The sequence below is a fragment of the Anser brachyrhynchus genome (genome assembly GCF_964034855.1).
Source record: "Anser brachyrhynchus genome assembly, chromosome: 16".
NCBI classification, from domain to species: domain Eukaryota; kingdom Metazoa; phylum Chordata; class Aves; order Anseriformes; family Anatidae; genus Anser; species Anser brachyrhynchus.
This window is the reverse complement of record NC_137734.1, coordinates 14739834-14762252: the sequence shown is the minus strand read 5'-3', so window position 1 is coordinate 14762252 and position 22419 is coordinate 14739834. Positions and strand designations below refer to the sequence as shown.

Sequence of the window (22419 nt, the reverse complement as noted above, 5' to 3'; positions counted from 1 at the left end):
TCACCTCCCTGCTCCTGCTGGCTACGCTATTTCTACTACAGGCCAGGGTGCTGTTGGCCTTCTTGGCCACCTGAGCACACTGCCGGCTCACGTTCAGCCGAGCATCGATCAACACTCCCAGGTCCCTTTCCTCTTCACTGTCTTCTAGCCACTCTGCCCCAAGCCTTATTGGTTATTGTGGCCAAAGTGCAAGACCTGGCACTTGGCCTGTTAAACCTCATCCCATAGCCCCCACTCCATGTTCCCCTGAGCCACTTGGGGGCAGGGTGGATGTAGAAGAGGGTGGAAGGGGGAAGGTGATTTTAGTTTGCTTTTAGTATCTCACTGCTCTAGCCTGTTTTAATAGGTAATAAATTATATTAATCTCCCCATGCTGAGTCTGTTTTGCCCGTGATGATAATTGTTGCGTGGTCTCCCTGTCCTTATCTCAACCCTTGAGCCCGTTTTATCGTATTTTCTCCCCCTTTCTGTTTGAGGAGGGCGAGTGAGAGAGTGGTCGTGGTGGAGTTCAGCTGCCCAGCTGGGTAAAACCACCACACGGTGTAGGGAAAATCCCCAAGCACAGCAAGGCCTGGCGTGGTGGTTTTACCGTGCTAGGCAGCTGAACACAACCGCTCTCTCACTCCCCCTCCTTAGATGAGGAGGGGAAGAAGTAAAGGAAAGAACAGCTCACGGGTTGAGATAAGGATGATTTAATTAAAGGAAAAAAAAAAAGAAATAATTATTAAGGAAAAATTACTATTAATTAAACGATATAACTAAACAATTTAACTAAACAATTAACAATTTAACTAAAGGGGAAAAAAAAAAGGGAAAGGGGAAAAGGGAGGGGGGAAAGGGAAAACTAAACAAAACAAGTAAAGGCTATGTGGAAGTGCAGAGGAAAGAAATGACTCTCTACTTCCCACAAATGAGCGATGCTTGACCACGTACTTGAAGCAGGGCCTCAACGCACGTAGCCAGTGTTCGGGAGGAGGACAGACATTTTCACAATGAGAGCCCACCCCTCCCCTCTTCTTCCTTTTTCCACCTTTTATTACTGAGTGTGACATCATATGGTATGGAATATCCCTTTGGTTGGTTTAGGTCAGCTGCCCTGGTGATGTTTCTTTTTCACATTTTTTGCCCACCCCCTAGGACGGTTAGAGAGAGTCCTGATGCTGTGCCAGCACTGCTCAGCAGCAGACACAACACTGGTGTGATACCACTGCTGTTTTAGCTACAAGTGCAGAGCACAGCACTGTGTGGGCTGCTGCAGGGAAAGTTAACATCCCAGCCAGACCCAGTACACCTGGCTTGAATAAACGTAGGCACAAGCAAGCACTTGGATGTAAACTCTTTATTGTCCGCTGCCGCCTCAGGCTACTGAGGCTTGAATGGGAGAGGCTTGACACGCACACGTGGGCACCGCGCTCCTCCCTGGACAGGGTGCTTTGGAACAGATGGAGGAACGGGCTGCCTGACAAACTGCGGGCCCATGGAAGCGATGGTGCCTGTGGTGCTCTCTGACCTCCGCTGACTGTGGGATTCCCCTGGGGGGGCAGAAGAGCCTGCCATGGGAGCACCTTGCTCAGAGCCTCGCCGGACAGCTTGGAGGAGATCAGGTGGTCTTTGGAGGTGCTCTGAGGGACAGCTCTCCTTCCCTTTGCTTGGCACGGGCTGTTCGGTGACACGCTTTCCCAAGTTCTTCTCCAGGTTCCGTGCAGTCCCAGGCTGACAGCTCTGCTCCGATACAGAGCGCGTCATCCCACTTGCCACTGTTTTGCTGTTTGAAGTGGTGTCTAAGGCCTTGGCTTTCATTTCCCGCTCCATCTTGTCCTTCACTTTTTCAACCACGTTAAGGACAATGGTTCTGGCATAGGCCTGCAGTTCTGTGTGCAGCCGCTGAACTTCGGAGACAGCCTTTTGGGTGCTCTCCCTCACAATCCTGTGACTCAGTCGTGAGACCTCAGCAGTGTCTGGCGCTGGTTGGATCATGGGCAACTTTTCTCTCTGCCTTGCTTCTGGGCTCTGCTCTTCTGACGCTCTTGGTAGTCCCCGCCCTTCCCTCATGCCCTGTCTTAAGAGAGGCACCTGGGATGGCTGTGGCTTCCTGTTAGAGAGGTTGACAGTGGGAAGCGCCAGGATTTCAGAGTATTTGCGGTTGAAGTCTTGCTCAAACCGGGAAGCTACGAAGGATTCCAAAGTGTCGCAGACACTTCCAACAGCTTCTCTGGTGACTTTGTCAAGGGAAGCCTGCGAGGATTCTCCCTCAAAGGCTTCCCTCGATTTCTTTTCTGCCAGCTTCCCCACTTGGAAGGCTGTCCTGGCGACGGGCTGCTCCTTCTGCCTGGCTGCTGGCCTTGGCTCAGATGCACTGGGCGTGCCGGATTCCCAGGACTTCTCAAAGAGCTTCATCACACTCGCCACAACCTTCTTAGCCAGCAGTGCAATTTCCTCCTCTTTATCAAGAGGAGATGTCTCTGAAGGCTCTGCGCTTTTGGCACTTCCACACAGTCTTTCTTGGCTCTTATGGGGAGCCCTCTTTAAGACGCGGGCAGACTGGTCCAGTGCCTGCACCCTCTCAAACACTTGCCGCACCACAGTCCGAGCCATCTCTTCAATTCTCTGGCTTTCTTTAGCAGCCTGTTCTTCCGAGGCAGCTTTGAATACACCGTCTGCGGGGACAGGTGACTTTCTCTCTGACTCAGTCACAGTAGGGATGCACCCAGGGAGCTTGGCATCTTCCCTGCCCAACTCAAGTCCGGAGGGAGCCGCTTTCAGCCTTCTGTACTGGCCAGATTGGAGAAGGTTTCTTCTGCTTTTGCAGGAAGGTGGGCCAGCTGGTTTTTTAGGCTCCAGTGGGCTGGCTTTCTCTCCCATGACCATGTACACATCAGTGGAGGAGCTCTGGCAAGAGCTGTCAATCCGTGCCGTCAGTCTGGGGTCAAGTTTCTTCAACTTGGCGAGCTCTTGCTGAAGCTTTTCCTGAAAGGGAACAGCAGGTTTTGGCTCACTCTTGCCTCAGAAATGGCTCGCGTCCCTGCGTGCTGAGGCTTCATGCCGCCCGTGCCAGCGCCCTGCTTCTGCCGTGCAACGAGGGCTGAAGAGAAGGGCTTCCCTCGGGAAAGGGTCGTCCTTTCCCCACGACAACACCTGGCCCCCCAGCACAGCCCTGACATCTGCATTCCCCGCCTCCCTCAGATCCATCAAGGAAAGCCCCAGCCTTCTGTACCGTGCCGCTGACATGTGTCTACCAGCGCTGAGCTTTGCCTACCTCTCCTTGCCTCCTGGTTTTCTCAGCCTCCAGCTTGAGTGTGGTCAGATACTGCCTGTACTCATTGAACTCCTTCAGAGTGCAGACCACCTATGGAGAGACAAGGGCAGAAAGCTCCCAAGAACTGTCGAGGTAGCTGCGCAGTGGCAGGGGAGCAGCTCCTCTCCATCCCCTCCCCGTCCCAGCGGTGGGGACGCTGCCTCCCTCCGAGCCAGGGCCGAGTGGACTCCTCGCTCTGCACCAGACCCCACACCGGCTGCCTCCTCAATGCACAGGCAGCGCACGGCAGCCTGAGAAGAGCAGGAGTGGGCATTGCCAGCAGGGCGCTGGGGTGACGTCTGCTCCCTTGGAAGGCAGCGCAACAGCGCTGTGCCCCCCACCAGCAACAAGCAGCTGCAGCAAGCGCGCTGGGAATCATAGAATCATTAGGGTTGGAAAAGACCTTCAAGATCATCTGGTCCAACCATCAGCCTACTACCAATGTCACCCCCTAAACCATGTCCCTAAGCACCAGGTCCAAGCTTTCCTTAAACACCCCCAGGGACAGTGACTCCACCACTTCCCTGGGCAACTCGTTCCAATGCCTGACTGCTCCTTCTGAGAAGAAATGTCCCCTTGTTTCCAACCTAAACCTCCCCGGCACAATTTGAGGCCATTCCCTCTAGTCCTGTTCCTAGTCATCTGCAAGAAGAGGCCGACCCCCAGCTCCCCACAAGTTCCTTTCTGGTAGCTGTGGAGAGCGATAAGGTCTCCCCTGAGCCTCCTCTTCTCCTGACTAAACAATCCCAGTTCCCTCAGCCGCTCCTCATAGGACTTTTGTTCCAGGCCCTTCACCAGCTTCGTAGTCCTTCTCTGGACAAGCTCCAGGGCCTCGATGTCCTTCTTGTACTGAGGGGCCCAAAACTCAACACAGTACTCGAGGTGCAGCCTCACCAGAGCAGAGTACAGGGGGGGACGATCACCTCCCTGGCCCTGCTGGCTGCACTATTCCTGATACAGGCCAGGATGCCGTTGGCCTTCTTGGCCACCTGGGCACACTGCCGGCTCATGATGAGGCGAGCATCAATCAGCACCCCCAGATCCTTTTCCTCTGCACAGCTTTTGAGCCACTCTGCCGCAAGCCTGTAGCACTGCATGGGGTTGTTGTGGCCAAAGCGCAGGAACTGGCACTTAGCCATGTTAAACCTCATCCCACTGGCCTCTGCCAGAGGAGACCTGTGCTGGTCAGCGCAACGTCCAAACCTACTTTGCCATCACTGGTGATGTAGCCCTTGCTCTTCAGGCTCTGCAGGTTGTCTTTGCGATTGTAGTAGGCCTGCAGATGCGGGTCGTGCAGGCAGTTGTACTCTGTGCGCAGTAGGCGACAGTATGGATCTCCCAGATTAAATTGAGCAGAAGGCTGGTGAAGCTGGAAGAGAGGTGTTCCAGAGTATGAATGGGGCAGGAGAAAGCAGCAGAGAGACAAAGGCACTTCCAAGCTCCTCATGTACACGGGCTAGCCTTTTCCAACCTCTGAGGTATAGGTTTCTGATTCCTGGCTTACTTCCCGGCTGGACCTTCCTTCTGAAGCCATCAAAAACACCCCCACCAGGCTGAGGGTCCGGCCTGGGCTGGGGAGAGAAGGCCAAACCCCACCAGCAAAGTAGGCATCTTGGGCCACCGGGTAGAAATGCAAGAGCTTTCCATGCCAGAAATGAACCTTCAGATGGAACACTTCAAGCCCGGTGGTTCACACGTCAGCAATGGAAAATCCACAGAAAACGGCCTCCTCTGGGTTAGGCAGGACTAAGGGGCGGGTAGCCTGCCTCCCTCCTTCCTCTGCCTCCAGGAAGCCTCTGCCTCGGAAGCAGTGCTCCCCCAAGCTGGAGGAAGAGGAGGAGGACACGGCATGCAGTTCCCAAGCAGAGAAGCCTGGGATTTTCTAAATTTCTAAATCTGAGAGGGAAAGCAGGAGAAGGTTGCACCCTCCCCTAAGAGACCCCCAGACTCAATGTTTCTGGCCATGCTGGAAGGCCACCTTGGCCTGGTACCCGGACGCGCTGCCGCCTGCTGCAGGCAGGGCCCCAGCTGCCCGCTTGCCTGGTGCCAGAACCCAGGCTGGCCCTGGTGCTGGCAAGCACGCCCCTGTGGAGAGCCCAGCTGTGGAACACCCTCTCCTGACCTCTGGCCAGTGCAGGCCACTGCTGTTGGCGAGTCCTCCTTTGTCTCCGTGCTGCGGAGCCGGGAGCATCCATCCCTGACTCCTCCACCCGGCTGGGCCAAAGTGCTGTAACTCCCACCGTAGAGCAGGTGGCCACAAGGCCTTCTCGGAATGATGGGGAGGGAGCCCGTGACAGAAGAGACCTTTTCCACCCCTTCCACCCCTTCCTCCTTCTCTTACCTTTTCCCCCAGCTTTGTCCTGCAGAAGACGGGCTTGGTGCCAGGCACTAGAGGGATTTTGACTCCCAGTGGGAGGTCCAGCAGCCCGCTGCCTCTTTCTCCAAGTTGCCATCTGGGCTGGAACTAGAAAGACAGGGACACTCAGACACTCAGGCACTCCAATCCCTTCTGCAGCCCACCCCCGCACCCCCTTGCAGCTCTCTTCCCACTTGCTAGCAATACGCCGGGATGGGCAGAGAGAGGCACGGCTCCCTGCGAGCCTTCTGCGGCCTGACCAGGTTTAGATCCCTCCCAGCTTCCTGGGAGCCTCCTCTGGCCCCAGAGCAGTCCCGCACGCCCCGGGCTCCTGCTCTGAGCCCTCTCCTCGGGCACAGTGCTCACCTCTCTGCTCTTGCCAGCTATGCACAGCAGTGCGTCTGGGTTTTGGAAACCAGCAGTGAGATGCTGCTCCATGGCTCCTTCCAAGAGCTCTGTGGGAGCTGCGACCCTCTGCTAGCACCTCTCACTCCAGAGGCAGACAGCTGCAACTGTCCCAGGCGGTCTCCCAGCAAGCGGCTTTATAGAGCGCTCAAGCATTGTTACATCATCGCGTTGCCATGCCGCCACCTACGCCATGGCTACCTGCAGGCCCTTCTGGTCACACTGGTGGGCAAGCCACTCCAGCCGAGCCTGCTTTGAGCAGGGCGCCTGGACTAGGTTGTTTCCACCAGCCCCTTCCCACCCCAACTCTTCTGTCATTCTTGGAAGGAAAGCTGTCATCCTTGCTAACTGGTGAGAAATGTGCAGATTTTCCACACCAGAAATGCTTGCTTCGTGGCTGAATGTTCAGTGATGGAGCCTTCAGCAGCTCTGTGAGACAGTTTTGGCGGCAGGTCGTGTCTTCACCTATTGCCCTGATTTTCTCTGGCAAAAGGCCTGTGGAACCTGGCTGCTGCCTGCAGCTGCTGGGCTTCCCACTCCCCTTGGCCCTCCCTTCTGCCATACGCCTCCTTTGGGCTCTCCCCATCCCTCCTGTGAGGCGACAGGCAATGCAGGAGGCTTTGCAGCAGTGCGCAAGTGCTTCTCACCACCGCTCCTAGCTTTTCCCTCTGTCCTGCTGCCTCTTCCCTCCTACCTGTTTCTTCTGCTCCCGTGTGGCTTTTTCACGGCCGCAGTCCCCAAGAGGCACCGCTGCCACCATGGAGAGCCTCCTGCCCAGAGTGCCTTCTCTGGCCTCACTTCTGCAGCGTCCCCTTCCACAGGCCTCCTGCTGTGTCTTCGCTGTCCCCTCCTGTGTCTGCCTCCCTCTGAGTGCCCTCCTGGCCCGGCCCACGTGTCCTCACATTTCTCCTCCTGCCTGCTGCCCGAGCCGCTGCCACCCGTTGTCACACAGGAGAGAGCAGCGGCGCCAGGGGCTCCTCTGGTCGCTCTCAGCTCTGGCTCCACAGGCAGCCCTTGCTGAGCCGGCTGGAACTGTCTGGGACTGGCCCCCATGCCTCCAGGCCTACCCCCCTCTGACGGCCACACAGACAGGCCCAAAGCCACCCGCTAGGCCCAAGCCACCCCCCGGCTTCCTCCCGTAAAGGGCACAGTTGGTGCTGGGTCACCGGTTGCAGCTGTGCTGCTCACATCTGCTTTGAATTCCAACCTCTTTCTCCATTTCCACCAACTTTCTTCCCCTCTTTCCTTTCTGTTACCTGTTCCTGTGGCTGTTTCCTGCAAGCAACAGGGCAGGAGCCGGGCTGCTGGCTCCTGCTGTGCTCACTTTCTACCTCTCCCTCTTATTGAGACCCCTTTCCACCCTTTGTTCCTTCTTTTTTCTCGTTAGTTCCTTTTTTGCCTGCTCTGCGAGACAGGCTTGATGCCATGGTTCTGGCTGCTGCTACTTCTGGGGCTACTGCCCTGACCTGCCAGGCCTTTCCCCTCCCTGTACGCAGCTCCTGCCCCTGCAGGCAGTCATGAGGGGAAAAGAGGCTAAGCGGGGCTCACAGGGCCATACAGAATGGCAAAGGGAGGGCTCTGGGTGGCACCCAAAGGCCCACGGAGGGCCATAGCTGGCACTTGGAAGCATCCAGAGGTCTCACGGTAGGCAGTGAAAGGCAGACGGAGGCCTCTGGGCAGCACCAAAGGTCTGCTAGAGCTGTGGTCAAGCGCAGGGCCCTAGGAGACATGCAAAGAGCAGTGGAGGGCCTTGGGGTCACCAAAAGGCAAACAGCGCCCCTTAGCTGTCCCAAAAGGCCCAAGGAGGGCCCAGGGAAGGACAAGGCAATCAGAGAGGCCTCAAGGAGGCAAGAGGGTAAGCGGAATCCTCTGGGAAATAGGACTGAAAACCTGAAGGTCTGAAAACATGTCAGGCAACCAAAAGACACAGTGAGAGGCCTGGGTGGGAACCCAAAAAAGGCCAGGCTCTGTTTCCCGTCAACAATTTGACTTGTCTCCTTGTGGGACTGAAGGTCTCCCTTCCGCAGGGGATGCTTCATGGGAGAGTGTCAAAGGCCAAGCCCGTGCCACGGCTGCGTGGAGAATTCCCATGAGGGGGCGGGACTGCTCCCACCGCTTGCCCTTGTGTGAGCACTGGCACGGGCAGACCTTCTGGGGGAGCTTGGTCTAAGGAGAAGGAGCCCTGCAAGAAGGGTCTCAACATTGTCCTCGACACCTGGTAAACACCAGGCTTCCTAGACCTGGTCCGGCCCCCTCCTTAGCCCAGCTGCAACACTTGACGCGACAAGGAAGGCTAAAGCCCACCTAGAGATGAGGCTTGCAAAAGAGATAAAAGATAATAAGAAGGTTTTTTTTAAGTATGTAAACAGTAAAAGGAAGAGTAGGGATAATGTGGGTCCTTTGCTGAATGAAGTGGGTGTCCTGGTAACGGGAGACGCCGAGAAGGTGGAGATACTGAATGCGTTCTTTGCTTCAGTCTTTGCTTCAAGGACTCCCCCCCAGGACTCCTCGACCCTGGCGGGAGGATAAAGGGTCTGGGAAATGGAGGGCTCCCCCCTGGTTGACGAGAGAGTGCTTCGGGAGCGTCTGAGTGGGCGCAACGCACACAAATCCATGGGTCCCGATGGGATGCATCCACGTGTGCTAAGGGAGTTGGCAGAGGTGATCGCCGAACTGCTCTCTATCATCTTTGAAAGGTCCTGGAGAACAGGAGAGGTGCCTGAAGACTGGAGGATAGCCAATGTCACTCCAGTCTTCAAGAAGGGCAAGAAGGAGGATCCGGGAAACTACAGGCCAGTCAGTCTCACCTCTGTCCCTGGAAAGGTGTTGGAACAGTTTGTTCTGGATGCCATCTCCAAGCAATTGGAAGAGAAGAATGTTATGAGGAGTAGTCAGCATGGATTCACCAAGGGCAAGTCATGCTCGACCAACCTCGTTGCCTTCTATGATGGCATCACCAGCTGGTAGATGGGGGGAGAGCAGTGGATGTCATCTACCTTGACTTTAGCAAGGCTTTCAGTACTGTCTCCCATGACATCCTGATAGCGAAGCTGAGAAAGTGTGGGATAGAGGAGTGGACAGTAAGGTGGGTTGAGAACCGGCTGACTGGCTGAGCTCAGAGGGTGGTGATCGGCGGCACAGAGTCCGGCTGGAGACCTGTGACTAGTGGTGTTCCCCAGGGGTCAGTGCTGGGTCCGGTCTTGTTCAACATCTTCATCGACGACTTTGATGAGGGAATAGTGTCTGCCCTCAGCAAGTACGCCGATGACACAAAGCTGGGAGGAGTGGCCGACACGCCAGAAGGCTGTGCTGCCATTCAGCGAGACCTGGACAAGCTACAAAGATGGGCAGGAAGAGACCAAATGAGGTTTAATAAGAGCAAGTGTAGAGTCCTGCACCTGGGAAGGAACAACCGGACATATCAGTACAGGCTGGGGGACGACCTCCTGGAGAGGAGCTCTGAGAAGGACCTGGGGGTCCTAGTGGACGACAGGTTGACCATGGGCCAGCAGTGTGCCCTCGTGACCAAGAGGGCCGATGGGATCCTGGCATGCATTAAAAGGAGTGTGGCCAGCAGGTCATGGGAGGTGATCCTCCCCCTCTACTCTGCCCTGGTCAGGCCTCACCTGGAGTACTGTGTCCAGTTCTGGGCTCCCCGCTACAAAAAAGACAGGGATCTCCTGGAAAGAGTCCAGTGGAGGGCCACAAAGATGATACGGGGCCTGGAGCATCTTCCCTACGAGGAAAGGCTGAGAGACCTGGGTCTGTTCAGCCTGGAGAAGAGAAGACTGAGAGGGGATCTCATCAAAGTGTATAAATACCTGAGGTGTGGGAGACAGAGGGATTTGGCCAACCTCTTTTCAGTGGTTTGTGGGGACAGGACAAGGGGTAATGGCCACAAGATAGAGCACAGGAAGTTCCGCACCAACATGCAAAAGAACTTCTTCACAGTGAGGGTGATGGAGCACTGGTACAGGCTGCCCAGGGAGGTTGTGGAGTCTCCTCCTCTGGAGATATTCAAGGCCCATAGGGGCCTTGCATAGGGGAAGAGCAACTGATGTCATCTACTTGGATGTGTGCAAAGCATTTGATACTGTCCCATACAACATCCTTGTCTCTAAATTGGAGAGACATGGATTTGATGGATGGACCACTTGGTGGGTAAGGAACTGGCTGGCTGGTCACACTCAAAGAGTTGCGGTCAACGGCTCGATATCCAGGTGGAGACCAGTGACGAGTGGCCCTCCTCAGGGGTCGTTTCTGGGACCGGTGCTGTTTAACATCTTTGTCGTTGACAAGAACAGTGGGATGGAGTGCACCCTCAGCACGTTTGTTGATGACACCAAGCTGTGTGGTGCGGTCAACACGCTGGAGGGAAGCGATGCCATCCAGAGGGACCTGGACAGGCTTGAGAGGATGTTGGAGCAGGTTTTCCTCACGCAGCCCAGGGTGTACCATGGCAGAGCAGATCTCCACACTGCAGCCCGTGCAGGAGCCCACGGTGGAGCAGGTGGATGTGGCCTGAAGGAGGCTGTGGCCTATGGAGAGCCCCAGTTGGTGCAGACTCCAGTCTGGAGCTGCAGCCCGTGGAGAGGAGCCCACACAAGAGCTGGAGATCTTGCAGGAGCTGCTGCCCGTGGGGCACCTGTCTTGCTTCGTGGACCCCGTGGTATGGACCTGTATTGGAGCAGTTCTTGAAAAGATGCAGCCTGTGGGAAGCCCACGCAGGATCAGTTCAGGAAGGACAGCATCCCGTGGGAGGGACCCCTCATTGGAGCAGGGGTAGAGAGTGACCATGTAGGAGCATGGGAGGTGAACCGTTAAGGACTGACTGCAGCCCCCACTCCATTTCCCCTGAACATGGAACAACTGTTCCCCTGAACAGCTCAAGTTCCAGGGCCTCGATGTCCTTCTTGTACTGAGGGGCCCAAAACTCAACAACAGTACTCGAGGTGCGGTCTCACCAAAGCTGAGTATGGGGGGATGATCACCTCCCTGCTCCTGCTGGCTACGCTATTTCTACTACAGGCCAGGGTGCTGTTGGCCTTCTTGGCCACCTGAGCACACTGCCGGCTCACGATCAGCCGACCATCGATCAACACTCTCAGGTCCCTTTCCTCTTCACTGTCTTCTAGCCACTCTGCCCCAAGCCTTATTGGTTATTGTGGCCAAAGTGCAAGACCTGGCACTTGGCCTGTTAAACCTCATCCCATAGCCCCCACTCCATGTTCCCCTGAGCCACTTGGGGGCAGGGTGGATGTAGAAGAGGGTGGAAGGGGGAAGGTGATTTTAGTTTGCTTTTAGTATCTCACTGCTCTAGCCTGTTTTAATAGGTAATAAATTATATTAATCTCCCCATGCTGAGTCTGTTTTGCCCGTGATGATAATTGTTGCGTGGTCTCCCTGTCCTTATCTCAACCCTTGAGCCCGTTTTATCGTATTTTCTCCCCCTTTCTGTTTGAGGAGGGCGAGTGAGAGAGTGGTCGTGGTGGAGTTCAGCTGCCCAGCTGGGTAAAACCACCACACGGTGTAGGGAAAATCCCCAAGCACAGCAAGGCCTGGCGTGGTGGTTTTACCGTGCTAGGCAGCTGAACACAACCGCTCTCTCACTCCCCCTCCTTAGATGAGGAGGGGAAGAAGTAAAGGAAAGAACAGCTCACGGGTTGAGATAAGGATGATTTAATTAAAGGAAAAAAAAAAGAAATAATTATTAAGGAAAAATTACTATTAATTAAACGATTTAACTAAACAATTTAACTAAACAATTAACAATTTAACTAAAGGGAAAAAAAAGGGAAAGGGGAAAAGGGAGGGGGGAAAGGGAAAACTAAACAAAACAAGTAAAGGCTATGTGAAAGTGCAGAGGAAAGAAATGACTCTCTACTTCCCACAAATGAGCGATGCTTGACCACGTACTTGAAGCAGGGCCTCAACGCACGTAGCCAGTGTTCGGGAGGAGGACAGACGTTTTCACAATGAGAGCCCACCCCTCCCCTCTTCCTTTTTCCACCTTTTATTACTGAGTGTGACATCATATGGTATGGAATATCCCTTTGGTTGGTTTAGGTCAGCTGCCCTGGTGATGTTTCTTTTTCACATTTTTTGCCCACCCCCTAGGACGGTTAGAGAGAGTCCTGATGCTGTGCCAGCACTGCTCAGCAGCAGACACAACACTGGTGTGATACCACTGCTGTTTTAGCTACAAGTGCAGAGCACAGCACTGTGTGGGCTGCTGCAGGGAAAGTTAACATCCCAGCCAGACCCAGTACACCTGGCTTGAATAAACGTAGGCACAAGCAAGCACTTGGATGTAAACTCTTTATTGTCCGCTGCCGCCTCAGGCTACTGAGGCTTGAATGGGAGAGGCTTGACACGCACACGTGGGCACCGCGCTCCTCCCTGGACAGGGTGCTTTGGAACAGATGGAGGAACGGGCTGCCTGACAAACTGCGGGCCCATGGAAGCGATGGTGCCTGTGGTGCTCTCTGACCTCCGCTGACTGTGGGATTCCCCTGGGGGGGCAGAAGAGCCTGCCATGGGAGCACCTTGCTCAGAGCCTCGCCGGACAGCTTGGAGGAGATCAGGTGGTCTTTGGAGGTGCTCTGAGGGACAGCTCTCCTTCCCTTTGCTTGGCACGGGCTGTTTGGTGACACGCTTTCCCAAGTTCTTCTCCAGGTTCCGTGCAGTCCCAGGCTGACAGCTCTGCTCCGATACAGAGCGCGTCATCCCACTTGCCACTGTTTTGCTGTTTGAAGTGGTGTCTAAGGCCTTGGCTTTCATTTCCCGCTCCATCTTGTCCTTCACTTTTTCAACCACGTTAAGGACAATGGTTCTGGCATAGGCCTGCAGTTCTGTGTGCAGCCGCTGAACTTCGGAGACAGCCTTTTGGGTGCTCTCCCTCACAATCCTGTGACTCAGTCGTGAGACCTCAGCAGTGTCTGGCGCTGGCTGGATCATGGGCAACTTTTCTCTCTGCCTTGCTTCTGGGCTCTGCTCTTCTGACGCTCTTGGTAGTCCCCGCCCTTCCCTCATGCCCTGTCTTAAGAGAGGCACCTGGGATGGCTGTGGCTTCCTGTTAGAGAGGTTGACAGTGGGAAGCGCCAGGATTTCAGAGTATTTGCGGTTGAAGTCTTGCTCAAACCGGGAAGCTACGAAGGATTCCAAAGTGTCGCAGACACTTCCAACAGCTTCTCTGGTGACTTTGTCAAGGGAAGCCTGCGAGGATTCTCCCTCAAAGGCTTCCCTCGATTTCTTTTCTGCCAGCTTCCCCACTTGGAAGGCTGTCCTGGCGACGGGCTGCTCCTTCTGCCTGGCTGCTGGCCTTGGCTCAGATGCACTGGGCGTGCCGGATTCCCAGGACTTCTCAAAGAGCTTCATCACACTCGCCACAACCTTCTTAGCCAGCAGTGCAATTTCCTCCTCTTTATCAAGAGGAGATGTCTCTGAAGGCTCTGCGCTTTTGGCACTTCCACACAGTCTTTCTTGGCTCTTATGGAGAGCCCTCTTTAAGACGCGGGCAGACTGGTCCAGTGCCTGCACCCTCTCAAACACTTGCCGCACCACAGTCCGAGCCATCTCTTCAATTCTCTGGCTTTCTTTAGCAGCCTGTTCTTCCGAGGCAGCTTTGAATACACCGTCTGCGGGGACAGGTGACTTTCTCTCTGACTCAGTCACAGTAGGGATGCACCTACTGCAATGCAGGAGGCTTTGCAGCAGTGTGCAAGGGCTTCTCGCCACCGCTCCTAGCTTTTCCCTCTGTCCTGCTGCCTCTTCCCTCCTACCTGTTTCTTCTACTCCCGTGTGGCTTTTTCACGGCCGCAGTCCCCAAGAGGCACCGCTGCCACCATGGAGAGCCTCCTGCCCAGAGTGCCTTCCCTGGCCTCACTTCTGCAGCGTCCCCTTCCACAGGCCTCCTGCTGTGTCTTCGCTGTCCCCTCCTGTGTCTGCCTCCCTCTGAGTGCCCTCCTGGCCCGGCCCACGTGTCCTCACATTTCTCCTCCTGCCTGCTGCCCGAGCCGCTGCCACCCGTTGTCACACAGGAGAGAGCAGCGGCGCCAGGGGCTCCTCTGGTCGCTCTCAGCTCTGGCTCCACAGGCAGCCCTTGCTGAGCCGGCTGGAACTGTCTGGGACTGGCCCCCATGCCTCCAGGCCTACCCCCCTCTGACGGCCACACAGACAGGCCCAAAGCCACCCGCTAGGCCCAAGCCACCCCCCGGCTTCCTCCCGTAAAGGGCACAGTTGGTGCTGGGTCACCGGTTGCAGCTGTGCCGCTCGCATCTTCTTTGAATTCCAACCTCTTTCTCCATTTCCACCAACTTTCTTCCCCTCTTTCCTTTCTGTTACCTGTTCCTGTGACTGTTTCCTGCAAGCAACAGGGCAGGAGCCGGGCTGCTGGCTCCTGCTGTGCTCACTTTCTACCTCTCCCTCTTATTGGGACCCCTTTCCACCCCTTGTTCCTTCTTTTTTCTCGTTCGTTCCTTTTTTGCCTGCTCTGCAAGATAGGCTTGGTGCTATGGTTCTGGCTGCTGCTACTTCTGGATTATTAAGTAGGGAAAGGGTTAGGGCTGTTAGTGTTTGGAGAGAGAGAAAGCACAGAGTCCTGTTGAGTCCAGGATTGTTTAAAGGTCTCTGTGGCAAGAGAGATTGACTTTAGTCACAGGGTGGATTGTGGTGGTGCAGCGCTCTCCATGTCAGCACTGCACTGCACTGCAATAAACATACCTACCTTATAACTCTCCTTTTGTTGTAATGTTTGTTTCCGTGCGTCAGTTTGGCACCACAGATGGGACCCTCTTTGTCCAGCTGCAGGACCCACTGAGGACTGGACTCCTAGAGATTTCCCCAAGAAATTTCCCTGAGATTTCTTGGGAGGACTCCCCTTCTCAACCAGATCGCTGCAGAGGTAGACAAGGACCATGACTGGTGGACAAGATATGTTTTAATGGAGTAAGGGGATACCTGTAAGTCGTGAGGAGATGTCCTACATAAGTTAAAGAGTCTGTGTACTCACCCCGGCGCAATGCTCAAGCTTGGGTAGGTGTTTGTGGTAATCTGGGATCCATTGTTTTGGTAACTGTGTATGTAAAGAACACTCTACGTTTGGTTTTGTACTACTAGTCACTGGGAGTCCCCGTGATTTGGTCAGTGCTTTGTTTTGTAGACATTTAATTAATTATGGATTGATAATATGAATTAATGATAATGATATATGATAATATGAATTATATGATAATATGAATATATGATAATATGAATTAATGGATCACAATTTATACTGGGAAATTTGTTGTAATAAGTGATACTATTTGTAATAGTGATTGCTGTTTTGTGTTGCTTGAGTGAAAGGTGCAAGAGGCCTCTTTGACTGCATGATTGTGCTGTGTGAATGAGACACAGCATTGCTGCCAAGCCAGTGTGGAGTTCCAATCCGCGGTTCCATATTCTCCACGAGAGGAACGGCCAGAGACGAATGAAGCAGATGACAGACCGTAAAGAAGTGCTGTTTTATCCAAGTGTTGACTGGTGGTGCCCAATACACAGGCCCAGCGGTTTAACTTGTAATCCTATTTTTGTTCTTAAATGTTTTGAGTGTGACAAGGAGGAAGGCGGGAGCATTATCTAAGTAACAGTTTAGAAGTTCTGGTATATTCGCTGTGGAACTACCACCCCATTATATAATTTACTGTGGGTCAAGTTTTACCGTTGTCAACTTAATCGGGAAGTGCTTATTAATTAGGAAAACATAAATATGGGTAATAGGGAGGTGCAATAGTAAAAAGGAGCCCCTTGGGCTGAATTTTGGCTCACTGGAAGGATATGGGAGGACCAACTGGCGGAATAGTGGATAGGAAGATTTTAATAAAATATTGTAATCAGTGTTGGCCCCTCTGTAAATTGGACGATGGGGAGAAGTGGGCCCTTAATGGAACACCGAATTATAATACTTTATTGCAACTAATGTTGTTTTTGAGACGGGAAGGGAAATGGGATGAAATATTGTATACTGATATGTTGTTTACATTGAGGCAGCGTCCTGGAGGGAAAAAGGTATGGAATCGAGTTGGCCCGTGACTGAGCCTTTGGTGTTGGCATTAGAAAAGTACAAGCTGGAGAAAGATAAATAAAAATGAAGTGTTAAAAGGGTTGCCGAGGCGATCGGCTCCAGGGCAGGTGCGCAAGGAAGGCTCTGCAGGAGGGTCTGGATAGGCTGGACCGATGGGCTGAGGCCAACTGTATGAAGTTCAACAAGGCCAAGTGCCGGGTCCTGCACCTGGGGCACAACAACCCCAAGCAGCGCTACAGGCTGGGAGATGAGTGGTTGGAAAGCTGCCTGGCCGAGAAGGACCTGGGAATACTGGTTGATAGGCAGCTGAGTATGAGCCAGCAGTGTGCCCAGGTGGCCAAGAAGGCCAACAGCATCCTGGCCTGCATAAGAAGCAGTGTGGCCAGCAGGTCTAGGGAAGTGATTGTGCCCCTGTACTCGGCTCTGGTGAGGCCGCACCTTGAGTACTGTGTTCAGTTTTGGGCCCCTCGCTACAAGAAGGACATGGAGGTGCTCGAGAGAGTCGAGAGAAGGGCAACGAAGCTGGTGCGGGGTCTGGAGAACAAGTCTTACGAGGAGCGGCTGAGGGAGCTGGGGTTGTTTAGCCTGGAGAAGAGGAGGCTCAGGGGAGACCTCATCGCTCTCTATAGGTACCTTAAAGGAGGCTGTAGAGAGGTGGGGGTTGGTCTATTCTCCCATGTGCCTGGTGACAGGACGAGGGGGAATGGGCTAAAGTTGCGCCTGGGGAGGTTTAGGTTGGATATTAGGAAGAGCTTCTTTACTGAAAGGGTTGTTAGGCATTGGAATGGGCTGCCCAGGGAAGTGGTGGAGTCGCCATCCCTGGAGGTCTTAAAAAGACGTTTAGATGTAGAGCTTAGTGATATGGTTTAGTGGAGGTCTTGTTAGTGTTAGGACAGAGGTTGGACTAGATGATCTTGGAGGTCTCTTCCAACCTAGATGATTCTGTGATTCTGTGATTCTGTGGGTTATTGAAGGTGATAAAAGTGTGGCATGTGGTACTCAAACACATAGATGTTTGAAGTTGTATGAGCATGGAAAGGGGATGTAGGAATGTTAGTAGCCCCAGGGTTGAGGCAGAGACCGCAAAATCATGGATGTGAGCCGTCCGGGGCAGAGGGATCATGATGAGTCCAAGAGAGTTGTCATGGGAACAACACCAGTGGCAGGGAGCTGGGTTGCAACCCTGTTGAGACAGGCAGTTGAGAGCCATGGTGTGGCTGTGGTTAATAGTGCTCTTTTCAGTCACAGATTTAAGTAACTAAAATAGAGCCTCAGAATCAGAGTTCTTATCTGAACTCAAGTGATGAGGACCTGTGGAGTCTATCCTAGCAGATCCACTGGTTAAAATAAAGCTAGGGAATGAAGAGAAAGACAAGATTTATTTAATTATTATTTTTTTAATTGGATACAGGAGCTTCTTTCTCTGTGTTAAACCAAAAATTGATTCTGGAAAGCACTGAGTCTGCAAATGTAATAAAAGCAACTGGCTAACAGGAAAAGGTGTCCTTTTTGCAACCCTTGAAATTTAAATTGGGAAAAATGATTGGAATACATCAATTTTATACTTACCCAATTCGCCAAGGCCCTTCTTAGAAAGGGACTTGCTGGAAAAATTGGACACGAAAATTTCTTTTGAATGAAGGAAAATGGAAATAAAAGTCAAGGATGATGAACATATTAAACTCTCAAGTCTATCCCTGGTGAGTCCAGAGGAAGCTCCAGACAGGACTCCCTGAATGGATGTAATTATGAACCAAGTGTATCTAGGAGTTTGGGCTACAGGAATACCTGGGAGAGCAAAGAATGCAGTACCTTTAAAAACTGATTTAAAGGAAAATAGAAAAAATGTTAAAGCTGAGAGACCTGGGTCTGCTCAGCCTGGAGAAGAGAAGACTGAGAGGGGATCTTATTAATGTTTACAAGTATCTTAAGTGTGGGAGACAGAGATTTGGCCAACCTGTTTTCAGTGGTTTGTGGGGACAGGACAAGGGGCAATGGCCACAAAATTGATCACAGGAAGTTCCGCACCAACATGCAAAAGAACTTCTTCACGGTAAGGGTGACAGAACACTGGGACAGGCTGCCCAAGGTGGTTGTAGAGTCTCCTTCTCTGGAGATATTCAAGGCCCGTCTGGACGCCTACCTGGGCAGCCTGCTCTAGGGAACCTGATTTGGCAGGGGCGTTGGACCCGATGATCTCTTGAGGTCCCTTCCAACCCCTACAATTCTGTGATTCTGTGACAATGCTCCCAGGGTATGCCAAAAGCAATACCCACTAAAGGTGGAAGGCAGAAAGGGAGTGGAAGGAATAGTCAATAACTTTCTTAAATACGGACCGTTAGTAGAATGTGAGTCAGATTATAATACTCCATACAGGCCCAGTTAGAAAGGCAGATGGAACCTAACATATAGTCCAGGATTTAAGGGCCATCAACAGGATCACAAAAGATTTATACCCTGTAGTAGCCAACCCCTATAACCTTTTGACAAAATTAGGAAACAGTCAAGTTTGGTTCACAGTACTAGATTTAAAGGATGCCTTTTCCTGCCTGCCCGTGGTGACTGAAAGCCAGAAACTCTTTTCCTTTGAATAGGAAAATCCCAATAGAGGACAAAAAACTCAGTTTACGTGGACTGTGTTAACACAGGGTTTCAAGAATAGTTCCACCGCATTCAGGAACTAAATAGCTTGTGACCTTGAGGCTTGGAAAACCCCTCCAGGAAAGGACACACTATTGCAATACGTAGATGACCTGTTGATAGCTATTGAGGAAGAAAAGGAGTATGTAGAATGGACTATTAGTTTACTAAATTTTCTTGGATTAATTGGATATCGAGTTTCTCAACAGAAAGCCCAGCTGATACAGCAATGAGTCACTAATATTGTGAACCCAACCTCTTTCTTCAGTTCACAGTTGTACTGAGATCATGGAAACAGTATACTCCAGCCGACCAGATTTAAAGGATACACCCCTAGAAGATGCGGAGGATTGGTATGTAGATGGCAGCAGCTTCATTCACCAGGGAGTTCGCCTTGCAGGATATGCAGTAACAACACTTGATAAGGTAACTGAGGTGAAGCCTCTTTCCCCTGGAACATCAGCCCAAAAGGCAGAAATCATCGCCTTGCTACGAGCTCTTGAGCTGGCAAAAGGGAAAAGAATTAACATTTGGCCAGACTTGAAATATGCCTTTGGTGTGGTGCATGCACACGGGGCAATTTGGAAGGAGAGAGGACTCTTATCATCCCAAGGGAAATCAATTAAACATGCAGAAGAGATACTGAAGTTACTCCAAGCGGTATACCTGCCTACTAAATTTGCCATTCTGCGCTGTAAAAGACATCAAACAGGGGAAACTGATATTGAAAGGGGAAATAGATTAGCTGATGCAGAGGCCAAAGGGGCAGCAGAACGGGCATCTTAGAGTCAAATTTTGACACTAGTACCGGGAAGAGAAAACCAAGCATTAGCAAAAGCATTAGAGAATGAAATAGAATATTCTAAGATCTATAAGTTATTAATTGAAGATGTAAATGAAAAAAATATTACCAACAGGTTTAGGACAAAAAAAGGATGGGAGAATTGTGATACCCTCCAAACTATTATATGAGATGGTAACTGAAGACGTAATTTGTATACCATTGTCTGACAGGTATTGAAACAGTGTGTTATATGCCTTAGAAATAACCCACAGACAGGAATCAAACCCCAAAACAGGGCCTAAAGCCCAGCTTGGGCAAATAGAGAAAGGAAATTATCCAGGACAGCAATGGCAAATTGATTTTTCAGGTCTCCCAAGAAAAGAGGGGTTTCGATATCTGTTGGTCTTGACGGATACCTTTTCAGGATGGCCAGAAGCATTCTCTTGCCAGACCAATAAGGCAAGAAAAGTAACTAAGATATTACTGCAAGAGATCATACCCAGATTTGGGGTTCCTACAGTAATCTCATCAGATCATAGACCCTATTTCATTGTGAAGACTGTCTCAAAAGTGAGTAAACTACTGGGGATAGATTGGCAGCTTCATACTCTATACAACCCACAGTCAAGTGGCCAGGTAGAAAGGATGAATCATCTAATCAAGATGCAGATTGTAAAATTAGGTCAGGAAGCTAATCTAACATGGCCTCAGTCATTACCTCTGGCCCTCCTCAGGATAAGAGCGAAGCCCCAAACAAAAGAGGGATTAAACCCCTTCAAAATATTTTATGGAAGGCCCTATAGCATGCAGGTAAGAGTATCGACTGAACTTGGGAACGAGATATTGACAGATTATATAATAAGCCTGCAGAAACTGCTTCAGGAATTCAAGAAGCTAGTCCTAGGATCTAGGACCCAAGGTCTTGATGGGCCTGTGCACAATATTGAACCTGGGGATTATATATATATGCTAGATTTCTTGCAGATACACCATTACAACCAAAGTGGGAGGGCTCTTTCCAAGTGCTACTGACCTCTCACACAGTTATAAAGATCAAGGAACAAGTATCCTGGATTCACCATACCAGAGTCAAGAAGGCCCCTAAATCGCAATGGAGCTCAACACCATCTGAACCTTTAAGATCTCATTTGCAAAGACATTAGTTTGGTTCTTTGTAATTACAGCTTTAATTAGCGTGTCTGATGTGGTTTTTGATGCGGCTTTTGATGCTAACATGTATGTTTCACTTGTGAAAAGCATTGTAAAATATACTAATATTAGTGATTGTTGGGTATGTGGAAAAGCCGGCGACTTTACCTCCCCACTTCTTGGAGTCCTAGTAAGTGATTGGACTGAATTGGACCCATCAGGTATCTCAGGATGGAGCTACTTGGGGACTCCAACAGTTGTGAGATAAACTACTGCTACCTTGATAGCAGAACTGTGCAATCTGGAATTGTATGGTTGGTGAGCAACACAAGAATTACCTAACCCAAATTGTGGCCAGGATGGAAAATTACTGACTAAAGCCAATCATCTCATGGTCCTATAAATATTGGTCCTAAGTGAAGAGCGTCTGGAGCTCTCCAGGATCACAGTGGGCTAGGATCTCCCCCTGTGGTAGGATGCCTCTCAGGGCAAGACTCCTTGAGGTTCAATGATTTTCCACTGTATATACCAACATGGAGAGAAGAGAGTAGTTCACTAGACGCCTGACTTATCAAGATTCAACAATCATCTGCTGAATATGCCAACACAGAGAAGTGTAATGAACCAAAAGAGGGAATGTTTTTGAGTGCACAACTGAGTTTAGAAACCTCAATAACTTGCTGTACAGAAATCCCTAATCTCTCACTGTATAGAAATCTCCAATCCCTTGCTGTATAGAATCTGCTAATACCTCTCCTGAATCTTTAACTAAGTTGTTTTGATTGTAGCAGACACTATTGAATTATTGTGTTAATTAGGGTAATGATTAACTGATGATTAAGTGCTGTTAAGGAAAAAGTACAAAAAACTAATTTGTGATTGACAATAAAATTAATAAACCTTAAATTGCTGATACATCAGACCTATGTAAAAATTTCATCTGTGACAATGGACCCATGCTGGAGTAGTCTGCTCCTGAAGGATGGTATGGGCCCATATTGGAGCAGTTCTTGAAAAGCTGTTGTCTGTGGGAAGCCCATATAGGATTGGATGGCATTTCATGGGAGGGACCACATTGGAGCAGGGGAAGAGAGTGACCATGAAGGAGTAGAAGAGGTGAAGTGCTGTTGACTGACTGCAGCCCCCATTCCCCTGCACTGCTCAGGGGAGGATGTAAAAGAGGGTGGATGGGGGTGGAGGGAAGGTCTTTTTAGTTCACTTTTATTTCTTACTGCTCTAGCCTGTTATCTATAGTTAATAAATTACTTTAATCTCCTTTATTCTGAGTCTGTTCTACCTGTCATATTAACTGATGAGCAGTCTCCCTGTCCTTATCTCAATCCATTAACTTTTTTTTTTTTTTTTAATCATATTTTCTCCCCCTGTTCTTTTGAGGAGGTGGAAAGAGAGAATGGCATGGTAGAGCCAAGCTGACTGTCAGTTGTTACACCACCACACTGGTTTACGTAAAACATATTAGTGGATTAAATGCAATTTGACTAGTTGAGCAGTTTACTTAATGGTACATAGAACAAGTTTACAATATTTCTAGATTTGGATCCCTTAAACCACTGGGACAAATATCTCATCTCACAAAATGGAGTTAGTATTGTGGAGGAGGAACTTCCAGCTGACGTGAAACTAATGTAGCTTCCACAAAGACCAGGTAGCAAAGATTTGAGAATAAATCACTTCTCACGTACAGATGTGCCCTGGCCAGTCTTGGC

At 51.1% G+C, this 22419-nt stretch overlaps 1 protein-coding gene across 1 annotated transcript; it reads right to left on the bottom strand.

Annotated features, from left to right (window-relative positions):
• Nucleotides 1-1036: 1036 nt before the first annotated feature.
• On the bottom strand, nt 1037-13631 carry LOC308178762 (uncharacterized protein; the record flags this gene model as incomplete). The annotated part of the gene is made up of 6 exons (XM_080557820.1): nt 1037-2967; nt 3257-3346; nt 4503-4664; nt 5637-5759; nt 11973-12028; nt 12602-13631. The coding sequence occupies 6 exons, from the start codon at nt 13629-13631 to the stop codon at nt 1363-1365; spliced, it is 3066 nt and encodes a 1021-aa protein (XP_080413946.1). The 3' UTR covers nt 1037-1362.
• Between the last annotated feature and the right edge of the window lie 8788 nt (nt 13632-22419).